This window comes from Streptopelia decaocto (assembly GCF_964273445.1).
Source record: "Streptopelia decaocto genome assembly, chromosome: 7".
Classification (NCBI taxonomy): Eukaryota; Metazoa; Chordata; class Aves; order Columbiformes; family Columbidae; genus Streptopelia; species Streptopelia decaocto.
The window spans coordinates 50,087,469-50,108,618 of record NC_138661.1 but is presented as its reverse complement, the minus strand read 5'-3'; the positions used below and the strand labels follow the sequence as shown (position 1 = coordinate 50,108,618).

The window sequence follows — 21,150 nt, the reverse complement described above, 5'->3', positions numbered from 1 at the left end:
CACTGCCGAACACAGATGGTCTCTGCAGACGCCTGTACAAGGTACCCATTCATACCAGGGCAATGAGTCACCCAGCGGTGTGTCAGACAGCTAAAGGCTGGTCTCAACACTTGCAGGAGGTTGAAAGGGGACAAGAAATGATCCACAGGCCTTGACACAAAGGCTGGCTTTCTTTTGTTGTGACCTAGTTATGACCTAACTGCTCTGACATCATCTCTCTCTATAAAGGCAGTGGGGGGGAGGAGGGTGGCAGGATGCTGAGAACAACCAATGAACTAGAAAGTTTATTTTATTTATTTTTTCCTTGCTCCATGTCATCATGTCAAAGGCATTCAGGTAGAGCTAAGTTGTATCACCATATCTTGGCTCATTATGCTGGTTTACGGTGGACAGAAACATGAATCCAGCAGACCTTACAAAATTTGAGTCACAGGACCTTTTTAACACTTTGTAAGGGAGGTTACTGCATCTGCCACCCAAGCATCCGACCTGTCTCTGCTGACACGCTGCATCATTATCCTTATCCTGTCTCATCGTTTCCTCAAGGCCACTTCCAAGTATCAAGCTGACATAGGGGGGCAGCAGCTTTCACTCTGGACACACGCAAAGCACAGGGCTGCTCTTCTTGCTTCTCATTAGGCGTTGCAGAGGTGCTCTGGAAGCAGTAGGCCAGCTCTGGCATGGAGCTGCAGGGACATGCCCTGCTTGCTTCCCAAGAGGAAGCAAAACAATCAGAAATGTGGCATCACCCAAAGGCCTGTAGGAGACACATGCCTGGACCTGGGTGGGCTCTGTGCAAAATTTACTCTTATTCTGGCTCCAAGCCAGAGTCAGGGCTATCTGGTGTCTCCTCAAGACCTACAGGGTCCAGAATTCTTCCATCCAGCTTCAAGTGTTTGAGTGAAGCACCCAGCATTACTGTGTTTTTTCTGAATAAGGCAAAGAATGGTTCAATTTGTCTATGATCCAAATTGCTCTCTGGAGAGATCTTTCTACTACTTGAAGAAGAGATATGTAACAACTATACCTCTAGATCAGCAATCTCACTTCAATGGGAAGGCTCCAGACTGAAATGCTGCAGGAACAGAAATCATAACCCGTTTGTGTTCCCTTCTCCCTATCCAAGGTAGCTAGCTAGCTGGAGTGGCAGTGTGAGAGGCCAAGCCTGAAGAAAGTCATCTTCTTTCTTTACATGTAAAATTTTCTACATGTAAACTTTGTGTATGCAGGCGTGCATTTCGACCAAAGTACAACACAGTAGTGGTATGTGTGCTTGTGAAGAGCTGGACTGTAGCACCACAGCCAGTCAGGCTGCAGATCCACTGCCCTGCCTGTTCATGGAGCCAGAGAAACTCCGTATCTGCTGCCCAAACCTCAGCACATCACCTGGCTAAGGGAGGCACACAGGAAAGTAAATAAGCAATGACCAAAAAGAAAAAAGGTGCAGCTGTGGGTGATGAGCAATGAAATACTACGAAAAGCCTTGAAGTGAGCCTATAAAACTCATAGTTAAATAGAAAGGCAGCAAAAAATTTCACAGCTTCCTGAGTCTTCAACAGAAAAACAAACTAAAAACCAGATACGCATTTTACAAACAGCAGCCAAAGCTGTCGATAACTGATTTTTAAAAGCACCAAGGAAGCACTGGGGAGAGCAGACAGTGCTGATTACAGTCCTTTCTCACATATTTACGTGGTCCTCTGGTAAAGACAGAAATTGGGACATGCTGGCAGAGGCCCCAAGGCATGAACTGTGAAGCTGCCAGGATTACTGTCTGAGCTCAAAGCTGGCGAAGGACTCCAGCCAGGCTCAACCAGCCCTATCCCTAGTGCAGATTACTCGCTGGCACTCAGAGCAGAGCACAGGCAAGAAGAAACAATAGGCCTGTCACAACCAGCCACTCCGAAAGGACGCATGGTGTAAGGAGACAGAGTGATCTTTTGTTCCCAAGGGACAATTATTATTTTTCTGTGGTAGAATAACAAAGAAAACCCCACTGGATTTTCAACCATAGCTTCTGGCTGAGGCAAAAAGACAAAGGAATGGAGGGTATGTAAAGCAAGGCCAAAACGATGGCTACAGACCAGGAGCCTATATGAACAAGCACAGCAATGCACTTACTGTGTCCTCTGTGTTTTATTCTCCCTTCCTGGCCCTACTCTGCCTCTCACAGGGATTACCAGACCTTGCTTGCAACTCCTATTTCTCCTCCTCTATCCAAACAAAGAGGGGAAATGGGACACTCAGGTGAACAGGAATTTGCAAGGGAAGGACCTGGTGAAGAGTTGCTGAAGTATCCTTTTCTGTAACTGTGAAAGCAAAGAGCCACTGATCGTTATTTCAGTCACTGCACTCACCACGGCAGCCCAGATACTGAAAGGGACTACTGCCATGCTCCAGACTGAAAGGGAAATTTGAGAGGGAGGAAGCAGAATAGAATCCCTAGGGCTGGTTGAAAACTTCAGTGAATGTGGGTGAGCAGAAAGTAACACAGGGAAAGGCATACAAAAAAGCAGCAGATTATCAAAACAGTGTGGCTTCTTTTGTGGAAGCAAAACTAAAATTTCTGCAATTAAAGAACATACTCATCGGAAATATTCTGATTTTTGACAAGCAAGTGAAAAAGCATGTTAATTTGGCTTGAACCTACTGTCATTAAAAGCCAGTTTTGTCTCTCATATTTTCCTCTCTCTTCCAGTTTTCCAAAAGAGAATATGGGATGGGCAGGAAGAAGGAAGAGACAAAAGCCACAGTATTTTGTTTTGAATAGTTTCAAATAGGTGTTCTTACACAAAATATAGGTATTATGGCTATGCTTTGTACTTTTGAACCATGCAGTGGTAAGCACATTCTTTGGGTAGATGAAAGGAAATGTTCTCCAGTAGAACCTGTCCCGTAGGACAAGGACAACACTGCTGTTCAGAGCTGGAGGCCTTAGTGGTATTTACTCTAAGACAAACAAATAAGGTCGGTGCAGAACACAACCAAGATGTTTCCCTCCTTTCCAGCATGGTTCAAGAGAAAATGGGGTGAATCCTCCCCCAAACAAAATAACCAAGCAAAACTTACCACTCTTAGCAAATTCCGACGCTCTTTGAAGGTGGCACAGCAACCAAGGATGCCGGTAACCATGACAACCACCCCAGCCACCACCAGAATATAAGCAGTTGCCGAATACGTGCTGGAGGAGAGCAGGCTGATGTAGTCACTCTTCTCAGCAAGGGTCCAGGCGCCCACGGCCATCACAGCCCCGCCAGCCAGCTGGGTAGAGAGAGTAGCAAGCAAATGAAGGGCATTTGATGCATGAACTTGCTCACCTCCTAGAGGAACTGGACTGGGATACCAGCTCTGTAAGCAGAGCCAAAGATGATCCACACTAAACGCAGGACTCCCAGAGGTCTCACAGGGACCAGGAGCAGGCCCCAGTGCTCTAGGAGGGGCTGGGCATCAAGGTGGCCAGCTGAGCACCCCAAGCAGCCTGAGATGAAAGCTCTCTCAAGTGCCTACCTGCGCACAGCAATTCGTACTTGAACCAGAGCCTTTCCAAAAGTAGCCACACCATTATCTGGGCAAATATGAAAAAATGTCAAATCTATTGGGGTGCTACCTAGCAACAGAGGGCAAGAAAACAGCTTTACATCAGCAATCTTTCCACTGTTTGTCAGGCAGCAATACTACCCATAAATGACAACCATGCTCATCATCTCCTTCCTAGACTATACATATGGGGAGAAAGCAGTCAAGGAGCTAAACAGCCTGGCTGGTTAACTCTAGCCCATGCAGCAAATGAACATGGAGAAGCCAGTCAGACTCCTAGCAGTCTCTACTCTCTTTGCAAGCCTTGTGTTTCTAGAGGGTTTTATGCAGCTTCTAGTAAGCTCAGACAGTTCTCCTTAAAGGTCTGACCTGGACACTCCAATGCTCTGTCCCAGGCAGCAAAGAATGGAAAGCACAACTCCAGAAAGCTCTAGCATGGACCCAGCTGCAGGAAGGTAGTTTGTTACCCTTGCTCTAGCTGTCCCACTCCACTGCCAGGACTCCCTCTGCCATTTTGACAGCAGGAATGGCAAGACAATGCAGTCCTCAGGCTCTCTGAAAAAGCAAGCCAGGTGAAAAAACAAAGCATGTTTTCAGGCTCCCTGCTATTTTCCATAGTTGGCAACATAACCTAGAAACAGCCAGAGACTACAGTGCCAAGCCATAACTTCTGCAGCCTGGGCAGGCAAGCCCAAAGGATGAGATTTCACCCCACAGGATGACATTTGTGTCCTACTGATATCAGCGCTTTTGCCAAAGAATTAATCAAGCCCAAGATTTCTGCACCCAACACCAAAACTGCAGTGCCATCTCAGTGCCTCTGAAATAGACTGAAGTTTCTTACCCAGAAAAAGAAGTTGAAGATGAAGAGCAGGTACTTGAGACAGATGGCCCCACATGTTTCCTTCTTTTCTGTATACTCACGCATCTTTCTGGCTCAGCAAGTTCCTGAAAAAAAATCAGAAAAGCTTGAGTCAGTCAGTTATCACACCCTTTCTCCCAAAAGGCCAGCATTACTACTCTCCTCCTGCAAGAACTCACACTTCTGACCTTCTGCTGAAGTAAGCCAGTGAGCAAGCCATTCAACTGACTTCAGGGATTCTAGACAGTGCTTGCTTAAAGAGCTCTTGTACCCATTTGGGTGACCTACACAGCACAAGACCTCACACAGTGTGAAAGGGAGGCAGATGGTACCAGCATGTGGCCTTCCTGTACTGCCTTCATCCTCCTTCTCTCTCCCCATCTTCCTGTCAACTTTTGGAGACTAATTTTCCTTTAGATCAGTACTTGCAGTGGAGGAATCAGACCTATCGTTGTGGAAGCTGTCAAGCCAAAACCATGAACTGTGATCAATGTTACGGTGAGGAAACTGCAGTATAGTTCATGCTCACTTCCTCCTATTTGAACTCAAATAAACAAAATCCCAAACCTGTTATCCAGAAAAATCCCAGTATCTGGCTCCTGACTGAAGCCTGTAAATGCTGCTTCTGAAGGCAGCAGCAGAAACCTCTGTCTTTGACATTTATGGATAATCTGTCTCCAATGAATATTCTTTACTCAGTGGCATTAGTTACCACTGCCTTAAATAGACCCCTCTGTAAGTCTGGGTTATTTTTAATCTTTACAGCTGTAGCTTGGAATGTACTTGTTATCCGCTCAAATGCCCTATTTTTTTTGAACTGCAGCAATATGTTGTAGTAATTAATTCTCTTCACTTTCCTTTTATCTCATGGCCCTTCTCACTGGCCAGCTGTCTTCCCTACTAAGTGGAAGAAACATAACCATTGGCTTCAGATGACCTGACACAGTAAAACGTCACTGCAAATACACAGCAAATGGGAGTTGTGGGTGTACTGGTTTGACTGAAAATGGGTTACTTTTCTTCATGCACTTCGAAACCTTTCTTTTTCATAGCTAGCACGCTCATTATTTGGACTTAATTTGAGAACAAGATAACACCCCAGCACAGAGTTAATGTTTTTAATTGCTCTGGTCTGAGAGCCAAGGACAGTCTGAGTGCTCTGCCCACAGGTGTGAGACATCAAGGAAGGGGGACATGGACAGGGCAAAGCTTGACTGACATCCAGACTGATCAGTGAGAGTATTCCATCCCATTGCGTCATGCTTCAGATATAAGGAGAGTTGGGCCTTCTGCTTGCTCTCTTGGGCACTTTCTCTTGCGCACATTGTTTTTTTTTCCTTCGCTCTTTTTTGTTGGAGCCAGGGGAGTTTTTAGCCCAGCCTTTTGCCATTTTGCAGAGGCTCTGGGCTTTTCTGCCTTTTTCCTCTCTTTTCTCTCTCTGGGATCAGCTTTGGGACCATGTGTGGCTTGTTGGGACTGGCTGCTCAGTTGTGGACAGAGCTCATGAGGAATTGCCTTGAGTATCTTTTATTTCTATTTTTATATATATATATATATTTACTAGTAATGTATTAGTATTTTGTTATTTTATTAAACTGTATTTATCTCAATCCAAGTTTCTCCCTTCCCTTGCAATCTCTCTCCCCTGTTGTGGGGAGTGGGGAGGGGGGGAAGTGAGCGGCTATTGTGGTTGTACTGCTAGCTCGGGTCAAACCACGACAGTGGGTCACTCCTAGTGCAGCGTTACAGATCTGCTACACTCTTGAGCAGGTTTCTCAGAAGTAGGTCTGCAGCAACTCCAGCTCCATGTCACTTCACTGCCTCCTGTTGATGCCAGAAGGTCTGAACCTCTCAAAAAAATTCTCACCACTGACTGACCAGGCAGACAAGATAAAGGCGCTGCCCAGAGCATCGCTGCCAGCATCATCTGTGTGAGGAAGTTTCCAGAGTTGCAACCAAATCCACACCACCTCTCCTGCATTCACTTAAAAAATCATCCCTTTCCTCCCCACTACCAGACAGCAGGGAATGATGAAAATATCTTGCACCCATATCAGAGCAAAATGTTTTCCTAAAGCAGCAATTTCCCTGGAAGCAGGGAGGCAAACAGACCCTCCTCTTTTCCAGAGGCATTCAGTTCATGCACACTTAGATTACAAAACTTCTTCCTGCAAGTGATGCAAGCTTCCTCTGGGGACCTACTGCAGCTAAAACCCAGCAATGCAGTACAGACACTCATCTACTTTGGTAAGAACACTGCAAAACACCTGACAATAAAGAAAGCGAGCAACACACAGCCAGGCTGCACATCAAGTGCCTATCAGGCTGAATCTGTCAGTATTATCTTTGCTGCTACATTGCTAACATATGGCTTTAGAGCTGGATGAACCAAGACTGGGAACAGCAGCTGCTTATTCTGCAACATAATTGTATTTTATTTGCAAGGGAACTGTTTCTTTTTGCTTCATGCCAGCCCACTCGAAACCCCAGCCAGGCCTGTGCTTTAGAAACTAATAAATGAAGCTAACAGGGAAGGCAAGGGTGAGGGTGTGCCAGCAGTCCCACTCATGCCTGTCCCCCACCACCATTTCAAAAGAAAACATTTTTCTCTAGAATAACATCTGGCAACCACAGCTGGCAGCAGAAGGCTGTTTTACTGGCAAAGGGAACAGCTCTGAGATGATGGCATCTATCGAGGAGAATTACTCTTCACAATTATCTTCAGAAGAGATCAGAACCTCCAGCAATGCTCAGATTAATTACCACATTGCAGCACAAAAAGGCCCAGGGCAGCAGGAAGGAATGGATGCTGGTGGTCTGCACCGAACAGACTCGTAAAGTCTCACTGAGAAGACAGCCCGTGAAAGCACCATTTGTGAAAGGTGAAAAATTTACAGCTCCCAGAGGCTTCATTTAGCCACAGAACAGGAATGGCAGCAGCAAGGCAGGTTCTCACAGCCACACATGGCCTGCGGAACCCAACACAGGTACCTCAGCCCAGACCTGGGAGATGTGCTCCAGTAACAGACTCTAAGGGCTACACTTGGCTTTCTGCCCACCCCTTCTAGCATCAGGGCCGTAGGTAGATGAAAATATGCCACAGGTTTGCTGAGACTGTCCCTGGTGCAATAGCACTGATAGCCAGAAGATGGTAACAATGCTTATTGTCTTTGGGTTGGTTTCACTGCCCAGTTTCTTTCTTGTTCCAGAAGATTTCAAGAACCTTTCCCATCCCCCTGCTCAAAAAAAAGCCACTACAGGTATTTCCATGTATCACCATTCAGCAGGTGCTGGGCCCCAGCAAGGGATGCTAACTTGTCCTTCCTTCTGATCTGAGAGCTCAGAAAACACAGACCAAGCTGCACCTTGTTCTGGGTGAGGACTGGGCAGACACACATCTGAGACCACACTTGCACTGGTGACAGTCAGTCTGAAACCCCCTCCAGAACACGTCCCGCTCTGCTGAGCATCGCATACAGGCCTTTCAGGCAGCTTGGCTTTGCTGCTGGGAGAAGATCTGCCTGTTCCCAGAAAGCTGGCAGAGAACAGCTGCATATTTATAAAGCACGGAGATTCATGCTGGGATGGCAGGCCATGAATCAGAAAGCAATCAGGGCTGTCTCCTGTTTGATCTGTCCTTCCCTGCCAGGAGCAGAGCTGATGGCACTGGCTGTCTCTGCAGGCTTATTGACCCACCCAGCAAGCTATTTGGGGAAAGGCAGCTCCCTCCAGGTCCTTTTTTTGGAAGTTATATGTTTGTGCTCCTTGCCTCACACAGGGTGGCTTGCCGCCTCCCACTGCCTGCAAAGACTGGGTCAGGCTTTAGGGAGCTACGCTGGTCGTCATGGAAAGCAAGTGAGGGCAGCAGACACCGGTGAAATGCCTGTGCCAAAGAGCCCAGGCAGTGGAGAGGGGAGCCACAACCTGCCTCACAGGCTAAGGGTGACTTTAGGCTCTGAGCCTCGTGGTCCCAAAAAGCACAGAGGTGTTGATCTGTGCCGCAACACTGGGATGAACAATGGGGAGGCCTCATCCCAAACTCACTGACGTGATGAGGGTCTCTTGGCTTTAGTCATCTTCATAACAGACCCTCACAAGTACACAAATCACTCTTGAAAACAGACAAGAAGCAGCAATGTTAATTAAAATACATGGTTATACTTAAGAACATCAAGGCAAAGGTCTTATCGATAATTACAAACAAGCTCTCCAGTGGACAGAAAACAGCAAGCTGTGCCACAGAGCTGTATTTACAAATGCATAAAAATATATTACATAGACATGAGCTTCATAACAGGAAGCACTTTACTAACTGAAAAAGTGGTTAGAAGACCAAAAGCATCTCCAAAAAGAAGTTCTCTTGGTTCAGTCCAATAGACAGTAGCTTCATCAGCAAGTTAAATTTAAGCAAGCAATCATAGGATACAAGCTGTGAAATTTAGTCATAAAATTAAGAGAAGTATTTTTATGTAATTTGCCAGAAATCAACAACAGGTTCCTGCTATGCCCACACACACTGCAATATAAACAATAAGAAGAAATAATGCTCTAACTAAAACAAAATACACAAAGATGCGAATAAAACACAAGGACAAACTCAGTGTGACAGAACCTGTACATGAAAGGGAGGTGTAACAGTTTGAAAATTAATTCAAGAAAGTGGGGGTTGAACAGCTTGAATCCAGTTCTCCACTCTGACACTGACATGGGCAAGTCCCTTAGTCTGCCCCTTGCCTCTGCTCTTCTACCCCAACACAGGACCCTCATTTTTCTCTAAACCCAGTGATGTTGTAAGGATCTTCATTGAGTACCCCTGTTGATAGGAATGCCAGCTGTGAGGCATGACAGGCTCCAGGTGACTGGTGTATTGGCAAAAGCCCTATGGTAATTGCACTGCCTCAAAAGTGCCTTTGCCAGTATAGGCTACTTTGGCCAGTGAACTGGAACAACCTATTTTGGGGTTAGTAAAACCCATACTTACAATGACAGGATTGTCTGGTAAAGTGATTCTGGTAACCATTTACCAGCCATGCTGGCTCAAATACATCAAAGATTGCAAGATGCTAGTAATGAAGTAGGAAAGAATGGAGCAATAGTGAAGCACCTACTTGACAAGCTAGAAGGAAAGGATGACCCACCTCTACAAACATCTCGAGGAGGAAAAAAGGAGAGGAGGAAAAAAAAAAGTGAACTCATTCTACTCTGACTGCAAGCCACAACCTCCCAGCTGGGTAAGAATACACAGTGCATGACTACCAGGCAAGGCAGGGGTCACTCCAAAAGTGAAACCATTCTATCCCATTTTCTTGGGCTCTCATCCTAGTGAGACTAAACACTTAGGACAAACGGAACAACAGGAATGTACCAGAAGTTGAGCAAGTTTGGCTCCAGTTCCCGATGGTGAGGACCTGGGAAGACAAGCACTGCACAAACAGCTGCTTCATTGTGCTGAGCCACCTAAAATCTCAATGGCAGGACTTGCTCTGGTTATCCGACGTCAGACCACTGTATTTTTATTTGCAGGCCCAAAGGCACATACAAGGCACACACCTACATCCCAACTCATAAAGCACGTGGCATGCACAAACACACACACTCCTGCTGGCTAGACAGTCAGTGAGTCATCAGAGACGTTGCTTGGTACATTTGCCTGAACTTGCATAGTAACAGTACTTAATTAAACAGCACAGAAAGCCAGGCCTGCAGGCTTTTTCTGCATTACCTGCCCGAAAGCAGCATCTGATGGATAGGAAGAAACAATGCCAAAGCAAATGAAATAGCTCCCAGCCCATTAAAAGCATCATTATTTTTAAGTACTGAATTTTTAATCCAACGCATCAGTGACGTCTATTTCTTAGATAACTTGTATGCCAGAAGTGAGATAGCCTCTAACCTCTTTGCCAACACACACCAGAAAGACAACCTGCAGAAAATTCTGCTGCACCTATGCTGCTATGAAAGCACAGCTCCCAAAGGGCCGCAAGTCCAACATCGTCAGCCCCCTGCCAATACAGCCACCTCCCGCACCCAGCGGGCACAGTACAGGCCTGGAGGGCAAGGTTTGGCTATGCTGGAGTCTGAGCTAGGCCAGACAACCCTGACCCTGAGGCAGTTCTTAGCAAACAAAGCAAGCAGATGTCCTCCCCTTGGTATGTGCAATGCAGGTGTGGGCCAATCACCTATTATCTTCAGCAAACTGACTGAAAACCTCATTCTCCAGCAAGGCTGAAGTCCAGTCTTTGGAAGCATGACCTCTCTAAGTTCCCTCTCTGTAAGAAGAAAATACTACCACAACCACTTAACTTATCCCACAGAACATCCTCAGAAAAGGCCTCCAGCTACATATCAACTTGCCAGCACACCTCATACAGCCCAGAAAGCAGCCAGAATTCAGTAAGTAAAGCCTTCCCAGGAGAAGACCTCTGATTTACACAACTATTGAGTGCCTTATCCACCCCAAACCTATGGCCAACTTGGGTCAACACCCTTCACACTGACCTTCCACCAGCAAAGCAGCTCAGAGCACCAAAGCAAATGTTCAGTCCTCTTCAAGTGCTTTCTTCCACCCCTCTCTTCTTGCTGGCTCTGGTCCTCTGCTGGATTCAGGAAAGCAGAAAGCTGAAAAACAAAAGAGATGCAGACAATAATGAATCATAGAATAGTTTGGGTTGGAAGGGGGCTTCAAAGGTCATCTAGTCCAACCCCCCTGCAATGAGCAGGGACATCTTCAACTAGATCAGGTTGCTCAGAGCTCCGTCCAGTCTGGCCCTGAATGTCTCCAGGGATGGGGCATCCCCCACCTCTACAGGCAACACATTCCAGTATTTTACCACCCTTGCTGTAAAAAAAATTTCTTCCTCAAGTCCAGCCTGATCTCCCCTCCCTTAGTTTAAAACCATTACCCTATCCTAACAGGCCCTGCTAAGAAGTATGTCCTCATCTTTGAACTATGTCAAAGTTTATTCTGGACATCAATATTTGATAATACACTTTGCTATCAAGTCCCCCTTTTAACAAAGAGTGCATGATTTCAGAATACAACTTAACAAATGCATTGAATGAAATTGTGCACTGGATAACAGGGGAGATCCAAACTGTAGCAGAGGAGAGTGTGAAGACCTTCTGATGATAGGAAGCTGTCAGAACACATTTATATTCACTGCTGCATCCTGCAAATGCTGCTATCATTTCTGTCAAGGCTGTGTACGCACTACAACAGCTCATTCTGGTGCAAGAGGCCTGAAAGTAACTCCATGAGAAAGCTCAGGAAGAAGACCCTTCTGCGCAATGTGAAGCTGCACTAGCTGCTATTAGTGCCTCCAAGTGATCTTTGCTCCAAGCTCTCCCATGGGAGCTTCCAGGGAGGTGGGCAGAGAGTACCATAACTCAATGGATACATCCATCCTCTGCTCCCAGGGCTTACAAACCCCAGGATACAGAGCACAAACCAGAGCAGGGCCCCTGCAGAGAAAAAGTGCACTAGGAAGTCACTGTGTTCTTCAGCCTCTATCCCTGGTGAAGCATAATTAAGACACAGGTTCTAAGCACCACAGCAGGCTCTTCTGGAGAACAGCTCCCCCGAATTCATTGTCACTGCCAGCCCTCCTAGAGCAAGGCTTCAACCTCCCAGTGTAAATGCACAATACTTTCCTCAGATAAGCAAGAAGCCACAGGAATGTGCCTTCAAACTTAAGAGGAGTTATTTCTCTGCAACCTCACTACATTTATCATAGAATGGTTTGGTTTGGAAGGGACCTTTAAAGGTCATCTAGTACAACCCCCCTGCAACAAGCAGGAACATCTTCAACTAGATCGGGCTGCTCCATCCAACCTAACTTTGAATGTTTCCAGGGACAGGGCATCTTCCACCTCTCTGGGCAATGTGTTCCAGTGTTTCGCCACCCCCATCGAAAAAAAATCTTCCTTATATCTAGCCTGAATCTACCCTCTTTCAGGCTCTACTAAAAAGTCTGTCTTCATGTTTTTTATAGGCCCCGTTCAAGTGCTGAAAGGCTGCAATAAGGTCTCCCCAGAGTCTTCTCTCTTCTCCAGGCCGAATAACCCCAACTCTCTCAGCCTGTCCTCACAGCAGAGGTGTTCCAGCACTCTGATAAGCTTGGTGGCCTCCTCTGGCCCCTCTCCAACAGGTCCATGTCTTTCCTGTACTGAGGGTTCCAGAGTTGGATGCCATATCCCAGGCTGGGTCTCACCAGAGCAGAGTAGAGGAGCAGGATCACCTCCCTCGACCTCCTGGCCACATTCCTTTTGATGGAGCCCAAGATACAACTGGCCTTCTGGACAGCAAGTGCACATTGCGGGTCATGTCCAGCTTTCCATCCACCAGTATCCCCAAGTCCTTCTCCACAGGGCTGCTCTCAATCCCTTCATCCCCCAGGCTGTACTGATACCTGGAGTTGCCCTAGCTCAGGTGCAGGACATCATGGGGTTCACACAGGCCTAGTTCTCGAGCTTGTCCGGGTCCCTCTGGATGGCATTCTGTCCCTCAGGCCTGTCAACTGCACCACTCAGCTTGGTGTCATCCACAAACTTGCTGAGAGTGTGCTCGATCCCACTTGTCTATGTCATTGATGAAGATACTCAACAGTACTGGTTCCAGTACAGACCGCTGAGGGACACCATTTGTCACTGATCTCCATCCAGACCCTGAGCCATTGACCACTACTCTCTGAATGCGACCATCCAGCCAATTCCTTATCCACCAAACAGTCCATCCGTCAAATCCATACCTCTCCAATTTAGAGATAATAAAATGTGGAAGGCTGTGCCAAAGGCTTTACAGAAGACCAGACAGATGACAACCATAGCTCTTCCCTTGTCCACTGATGTAGTCATGCCACCACAGAAGCCCACTAAATTGGTCAGGCAATACTTGTCCTTGGTGAAGCCATGCTGGCTGTCTCGAATCACCTCCCTGTTCTCCATGTGCCTTAACATAGCTTGTAGGAGGATCTGTTCCACAAACGTCCCAAGCACAGAGGTGAGGCTGACACGTCAATAGCTCCCAGGGTCCTCCTTTACACCCTTCTTAAAAATTAGTGTGATGTTACCATTTTTCCAGTCACCGGGGACTTCACCTGACTGCCATGACTTTTTGAATATCATGGAGAGTGGCTTGGCAACTGCATCAGCCAATTCCATGATGACTTCGGGAAGCATCTTATCAGGTCCCATAGACTTATGTATGTTCAGGTTCCTCAGGTGGTCATGAACCTTATCTTCTCTTACAGTGGGAGGGACTGCGGGTGCCTTCAGATGCCTTGAGGTCCATCCACTTGAGAGGTGTGGGAAGAGAGCTTGACAGTGAAGGCTGAGGCAAAGAAGTTGTTCAGTACCTCAGCCTTCTCCTTGTCCATTGTTACCAGTTTGCCAGTCTTGCTCATGTCTTCCTTTTCTGGCAGACATACCTATAGAAGCCCTTATTATTCTATTCATCCCTGACGGAGTTCAGCTCCAGCTGTGCCTTGGCCTTCCTGACACCATACCTACACAACCAGGCAGTATCCCAGGATATCTTCCCAGGATACCCAGCCCTTCTTCCATTGCCTGTGCACTTCCTTCTTGCCCTTTAGTTTGACCAGCAGATCTTGACTCATCCGTGCTCATCTCTTGCTGTTTTTTCCCTGTTGGCTCCTTTTACCTCAGGAGCCCCCGACTAATTTCTGTAAGACTTCAAGTGTGCTCTAGCACACCCACCACATCACAGAGCAACAGCCTGAGGACCCTTGCTAGCACCTCATCCCTCTAAGCTTGGCTTGTTGTCCCATGGCTTGTCATTTCTGTGGAGGCAGCTAGCCTGCATAAGGCTGCTCTACTGGAAAATGGCCTCAAACATCCACCCTATCCCCTGATATTCTAAGACAGAGGGTCCCAAACTTTTCATAATTGTTTGTACTGCTACATCCTCAGCCATCTCACCCTCATCCTACAGCAGGCAGGTTCAATCCTCCCTGCAATCTGTTTCCATTGCAATTGCAGGCAGCAGCATGGCAAGGGGAAGAAAATAGTAATTCTTCCTCCCTAACATGTCTGTTTGGATACTGAATTAACAATCATTTGACCTACACCCTGACACTAACTTACTTCACAGACTAAGGCTTAAACTCTTATCTATTGCCTGTACTAGGGTGTGGAAGCAGTAATACTTCCTGACTTGCCTGGGTGGGATAATGGAGTATTTACAAACCACTCAGGAAGAAGAAAAAGTCACTTTTTATTAGTGGATCAAATCTAACACAATTCATAACCATTTTAACTTCCTGTTATCTTTAAAGGGACGTTCCTTGCAGGCCTTTACATAGCATAGTATTGATGACACGCCTTCATTTATAATGGCTTGGATTAGCCCTGCTTCTATTCACTATGGAAAGGAATGCTCTGGTAAGAGGTAGAAACTTGTTGGTTCACATTGCTATGTAGCCTCTAGACCATAAAAACATCTCTTGAGAGAAACAGTGGAAATCCCAGAACTTGAGCCATTGACAAGCAGGCCAAACAACATCCTGGAGACATTAATTAAAGATCAGACGGGTTCTTTCTGAGTAACTGGAGAGAGGAGGGAAGGCACAGGCAGTGCAGTCACCTGCAAAGCAAGCAATAGCTCTGAAGCATCTTCAGGCCCAAAGGCTGGGCCCAAACTCTTCTCGAGCAGCCCCTGTGCCCTACCATTTATCTATCTGCTTCATGCTGCTTCCATACTCCTCTCCTTTAAGAGGAGGCCGAACCAGAATGCAAAGCTCAACACTTTGCTTTCCATCTCAGCATGTCTGAACATGCTGGGAAGTCAGAGTACTTGTGCATCTAGGGCTGGGGAGAAGGCAAAACATGAGCCAGACATCCAGTGAGGCAAGTAAGCTGTTTCTCAGGAATCATCATTTACATTTGTGTGGGGAGCAGCCACACAGAACAGATTTTGGTCCAAAACCCTCCTTCCTGACCCTTCAAATGGAAATTGAACTCATTTGGCACTGCTGCATGAGATTCCCCAGACCACAGATTAGAAACTACCTTTATCTTCATCTGCCTGTTGTCTAAACTGATTACATGCACCTGACAGCATGGAGTCATCTTCCTTGACTGTACAGTACCTAGTACAAAAGGAACTTGCCCCAAGCATTTTAGGGGCTGCTGAGAAGCAGGAATACAAAGCAATGTTTTCCAGCCACATCACCTACTCCTACCAGGAATGTGCATGATGGTTCTAGGAGAGGTGGAGACAACTTACAAAGCCACCTACATTCAGCAAGACGATCTCTTGGCCATTTTTGGCAGGCCCTGCTTGGATCTCTTGGCCATCTTTGGCAGGCCCTGCTTGGATCTCTTGGCCATCTTTGGCAGGCCCTGCTTGGCTCTACCTCTCAACCAGGAAAGGACCTTTCTGAAAAACTTAGGAGAGGATAAGCAAGATCCCATCCTGGGAGTTTAGGAGGGTCTCACCTCAACACCCCCTGGGTCTAGGCATCACCTCCACAGGTGTAACACAATCCTGCATCAACCCTCGGGACACTTGACAAATCCCTCCTTTCTTCTACCCTGGCTCAAGCTGCTGTGTTTTGAATAGACCCCTCAAGAGCAATGCAGACTCTTGACTCCTGCTAATTTTAATGACAGTCAGGTATCCACTGAGGAACGGGTTGCCTAATACACCTGAGGAGCCGCCTGCTCTTTGAGACAAGAGCTGTCTCTCAGGAGAAGAGTACTTAGGCCTTTTTTTGTGACTGTTTACTCCCCAGGGGAAGGACTTACTGAAATGAACACGAATTTCAAATGCAGCAAGGATTTACATGTTTAGCACAACACACATGCCTGCAAATTAAATGTTTTATCAGTGGGTTAGTCGAACCAGGGCGAGGTGACGGCTGGCTTAGGGATCCTCCAGGATAAAAGGGACTTTAGTGTACAACCAACTTCACAACCATTAAGAATAAGAAATCATGAAAGAGAAAGAAAGAGGGATCAAGCGTGCCCAGAACTGCGTGTGTGTGTGTGTGTTCTAGCACTGTTCCACTACAAAGCAAACAAAAAATCTTTCACAGGACTTGCTGGTCCTAACAAAACATACACAGCCAGCCACATCCTGAAAGCAGAAAGCCCCGGTGCACTGCTCTCAGAAGTGGTATGTCAGGGAAGCAAGCGGCCGCTCCACGCACCCAGTCCCCACTGGGAGCTGGAATGCAGCCAGAGACCAGCACACACTGCGCGACCAATGGGGACTCCTACGTCAAACAACATCCTCTTGTATCTCATAACAGCCTCCTTTATCCTGAAGGATCCCAAACCACTTTATACTATTTATACACAGAAACCACTTCACTAGTCATTGAACTGAGGAGAGGAACAATAATCATTGCTTTTCTCTCACTCAGAGCACCAGAAAACAGTGCCTGGCATGTTTCCAGAGAGCTCACAGCAATGAGGGTTTGCCACAACGAGGAACAGTAATTCAGACATGTCAGGGTTAGTCAACAGACAAGACCAACTCTTCACTGCAGCCTGCTATTAGTATTTTAAATTCTACTTTACCAACTCTGTTCACAGGCACTGCAGGGTTTATAGATGTTTGGTGTTTTTACTCGTTTTGTTTTTTTTCAAGCAGGGCTTTGTTTGCACTGGAGAATTTACCAGTAATATTAAATCCCATTTTTGAACAAAACAGTTTGTGCAGAATCAGCTTTCTGCCTGATCCCTTCCTATTCATTACATTCATTTTCAGCTCAGCTCTCAGAAAAGAAGCCACTGGGTCCTCAGTGTTTTCATGGAGTGCTCACAAAACTCCCTGCCCTGTTGCCATGCCAGGCCAACAAGCACTAAAAGTCCCGTGAGCACTAAAAGTCCCAGCCTCCACAAAGCCTGTTCAGGTAATTCTGCACATGAATTCAAAGTGCTCTCCAAATAGTGCCGCAGTGATAACCATTTATTCACTCCCTGCAAATAGCTGGGTTTTTACACAGTGGTTTGAGCTTAGGGAAAGACTAACCTAAGAACATGTGCTGTGTTGTAGCTAGCACATAGTCACTCAAAATTTGACTGCAGTCTCATTGCAGAGGTACTTTCAGCTTCATTCCCTACAAAACTTTACAGTGAAAAGGTAACTAGGTAAAAGCCAGCAGATTTTCTCAGGTACCCACAGTATCAGGTGCATATCCCATGGCAAGCCAAGATCTTCACCCCACTGAGCTCACAAACAAATCACAGGACTTTAAATCTGTCAAAAACATGTGCCGCAGTTTTTGGAAGACAGGGCAGGCAGCTGGTATGTCACCGTGTCGTGGTTAACCAGAGCTAGCAATATAACCACGATAGCCACTTGCTCACTCCCTCTGCCCCCAAATAGGGGAGAGAATTGAAAAGGAAGGGAGAAATTCATGGATTGAGATAAACACAGTTTAATAAAATAATGCTAATATACCACTACTACTAATAAGATACATAAAATGGAAAACAGAATATAAAGTAAAAGGTACTCAGTGCAATTCCTCAGAAACTCCATCGACACCAAGCAGCCAGTCCCAGGAAGAGAGAACGCTGGTCCAGAACAGCTGATCCTGGAGGAAGACGGAAAAAGGCAGAAAGGCCCAGAGGCCTCTGCAAAACAGCAGGATGGCAAAATGCCAAACTAAAAGAACTCCCAAATGGAATTCCACAAAAACAGAGCAGAAGCAGAATGGGTTTCTGTAGCCAGAAAATCCAGCTCTCCTTGAATATGAAGCATGACTGTAATGGCATGGCATATTATCATTGATCGGTCTGGATGTCAGTCAAGGTCTGTCCCATCCATGCCCCCTTCTCAGCTGCCTCAAGGCACAGTGGCCAGAAAGACCTTGGCCCCCAGGCAACACCTAAGATATCAGTAAGTTCTTACATTATCTTTGTTCCAACTCAAAGACACTGGCAAGGTACTTGAAGAAAAACGTTAACTCTGTCCCAGGGTGTTATCTTAATGTTCTCAAACTAAATCAAAACAAAGATCATGCTAGCTACAAAAAAGAAAGGTGTCTAACTGCATGAAGAAAATTAACTCGCTTTCAATCAAACCAGCAAATACCATGGAGTACATTTCTAGCCTCTAAATGTCACAATGTTCTATAACCTCATTGCCTGAAAGATCCTTTGCCTCCTCAAAGCATCCCAACAAAGAAAAAAAAACATATCATATTATAATAGGAGCGCAGAGAGATCAAGTGACTCTCCCAGCAGAGAAGGGGTAGATTACCTATCCTCACATCTCAACATCCATCCTCCATCAGCTGAGCTGGTCTGTGCTCTGGAAGAACATTGCAGAACACAAAGCAATAAAATGCCATGTTTTCTAGCTACTTGTTAGCACTGCCCTGCCTGTGCCTCAGACACCTGACTGCAGAGAGCACAAAGCAAGAAGTACACAAAAAGTTGGCACCAGCCTTGGCTTTTGTACAAAACTCGTTTTGCTTTGAATAGGCCGTTTCTGTTCCCACTTTCTGAGGTGTAAAAAAGCAAAGCAAAAGTCACTGGAGTCAGCCCACTGATCTCTCCCAGGCAGGCTGCCTCCATTTCAACTCCACAAAGATCATATTTTAAAAGCAGCTGAGAAGGGATTTGACCATGGAAAATAAGGTTAACGGTCTTATCGTGTCAGGCATGTTGCCGATTAGCTCAAGACTGGAGCCAGCCATGCCAGAGAAACCCTCTCAGTGTGTCAGTAATGGAGCTGGTACCTGCAGTCCTAGGAATGGGGCAACATACTCTGCGGCGCCCCAGCACACGGACAGAAAAGGGACCATCATGCAGCCACAGAACGGGCGACAGCAGTTCTTACCTCAGCATGGCAGCTAGCGAGATACCAGTGACATCTTTAGGAGCCTTCTTTCCTCCTCAGGACAGCCACCTCGCGTGGGAACACTCTCACCTGGAACTACCCACTTCACTAACAGCAGTGCCGGGAACAGCCAAGAAGTCTCTTCTGACCATCAGTCCTTATATATCCCCGACATCCACATCTCCAAGCATGTTTCAGAGTCATCATTGAATGCTTTGAGGAATTATATTCCTCTCCAGAGCTAAAAACACTTTACTAGAGTCAGATCAAATATCAAGCATAGTCAAGGGCAAATTAAATGCCATTTCATTTCCCAGAGCTGTAAGTCCAAGTTTACAGGAGCTGTCTCTCTCCGGTTGCTACAGGAGCAATGCTGGAAACAACAATCATTCCATGCTGCTTAAGGCTGCCTTGAAAATGACCATTCTTCCAGTAAAAATCAAACCCCCAGCCAAAAAGAAAACATTCCTCCCCCTTTCCCCTCGCTCTTGTGCAGCAGGTTTTAATGACTGCTAAAACCATTTACGCAGCTGTTTTTAGACTAGCCTGCAAATGTGACAGGGAGGCACCAGCATGTGAATAAATAACTAGGAGGCAAAGGCTGTCTCAAGGCAATTATGTGCTGGCCCTTTGCCAAGACTGGGGGTAGGTGAAAAGATAAAAAGGAGTCCCTGAGGCCAACCAACAAGCTCTAAAGAAATCCCACAGCCCCAGGCCATCAACCACTTCCCTGAAACACCTGGCACTGGGAGCTGGGCTTGCTCAGGTCCTCTCCACCGCTTCAAATAAACACAGAAGCAAAGGGCAGCTCTCCATGAAGGGTACAGAGCTATAACCAGTACAGAAACTTTGGCAAGTTTGTCTCAAGAGTATCATCCACTCCATTTTGAGCTGGCAGGAATAAGTAACTGGAAAAGCGTTCCTCTAACAGATGCCAGCACAAAACAGTTCGACTTCAAATGAAGCCAGGAAATCCTGCAGGGTGTTTCTCCACCAACGCACCCTCAGGTTACCCTAGTGCTAACTGAACAAACTTCACTAAAGGAAAGCCTAAAAGGAGTTTGAAACTTAATCCTCTCCATACCCCCTAACCTGCCCTGGAGGTCAATTTTCAAGTCAAGAGGGACCATACAGTTTCACCTGGTCTCCTGTTACTTTAGAGGTTAAAATTTTAAAGGCTAAAAGTAGTTCATTCTACAACTCTGGGACACCCTGGATTAACCCTCAAATATCAAGAAGACTCAAAAAGACTTCAGGCACCAGGAGAAACCACATACTTTGCTCCCTCAAGAGCCTCTCTTAAGCATTACTGGCATGTAATGGCGCAGTATTCAGACTACTTTGAGCTCAGCAGAAAGCAGCAAAGCATTTTGCTCTGCATGTAAGAGACAGAGACATGGCAAACATCTGGTTTTGAGCAGACTCATGCACCCCATGCCATTAGTAAGGAGGGGAAAAGCAGTCCACAACAAGGTGCACTTGTAGGTTAAGATGCTCATTCATTAAGTTCTTAAATATTAAAAGAAAAAAATACTCAGAGAAAATCCAAGAAGAACACAGCCAAAAGTTTCTGAAGAAACGGAATAACTACCTTCACTTTGACCCGAGTTTCAGCAAGTACTAAATGACCACTGTGAAAATTTGGTCCCTCTAGGATATCAAGAGATAAAGGAACCCAGAAAACAAAAGTCACTTACTGCTCTTGAAGAATCTAGATAAAACTAAAATTAATGCTGGAAGTAGCCAGGGCAATTCTGGTACTGACCTCAGACAAAAGTGTGTTTCAACACTGACCACTCTGGTGTCAGGACCACCTTCCTGCCACCCACAAAGCCCCTCACTGCAGTGGTATATTTGCATCCAGCAGCAGCATCTGCCTGGATAACCACTACCATGTGCACAGACACAGGAAAATAAATCGGACCATTTGGTCAGAGTG

The 21,150-nt window shown here is 46.2% G+C and overlaps 1 protein-coding gene across 3 annotated transcripts in view; it reads right to left on the bottom strand.

Moving 5' to 3' along the window:
* The window catches only part of CD151 (CD151 molecule (Raph blood group)), a 38,502-nt gene that overhangs the window by 10,457 nt on the left and 6,895 nt on the right, over positions 1-21,150 (bottom strand). For 2 of the 3 annotated variants that reach the window (XM_082059150.1, XM_082059149.1), the window contains exons 2-4: positions 10,898-11,017; positions 4,382-4,485; positions 3,070-3,261 (exon numbers count right to left, since the gene is read on the bottom strand). In XM_082059150.1, the coding sequence (XP_081915276.1) occupies positions 3,070-3,261; positions 4,382-4,465 (276 nt within the window). In that variant the 5' untranslated portion in view covers positions 4,466-4,485; positions 10,898-11,017. Of the gene's footprint in view, positions 1-3,069; positions 3,262-4,381; positions 4,486-10,897; positions 11,018-19,211; positions 19,376-21,150 lie in introns of those variants that run through there. The other variant, XM_082059151.1, reaches the window with a different exon arrangement.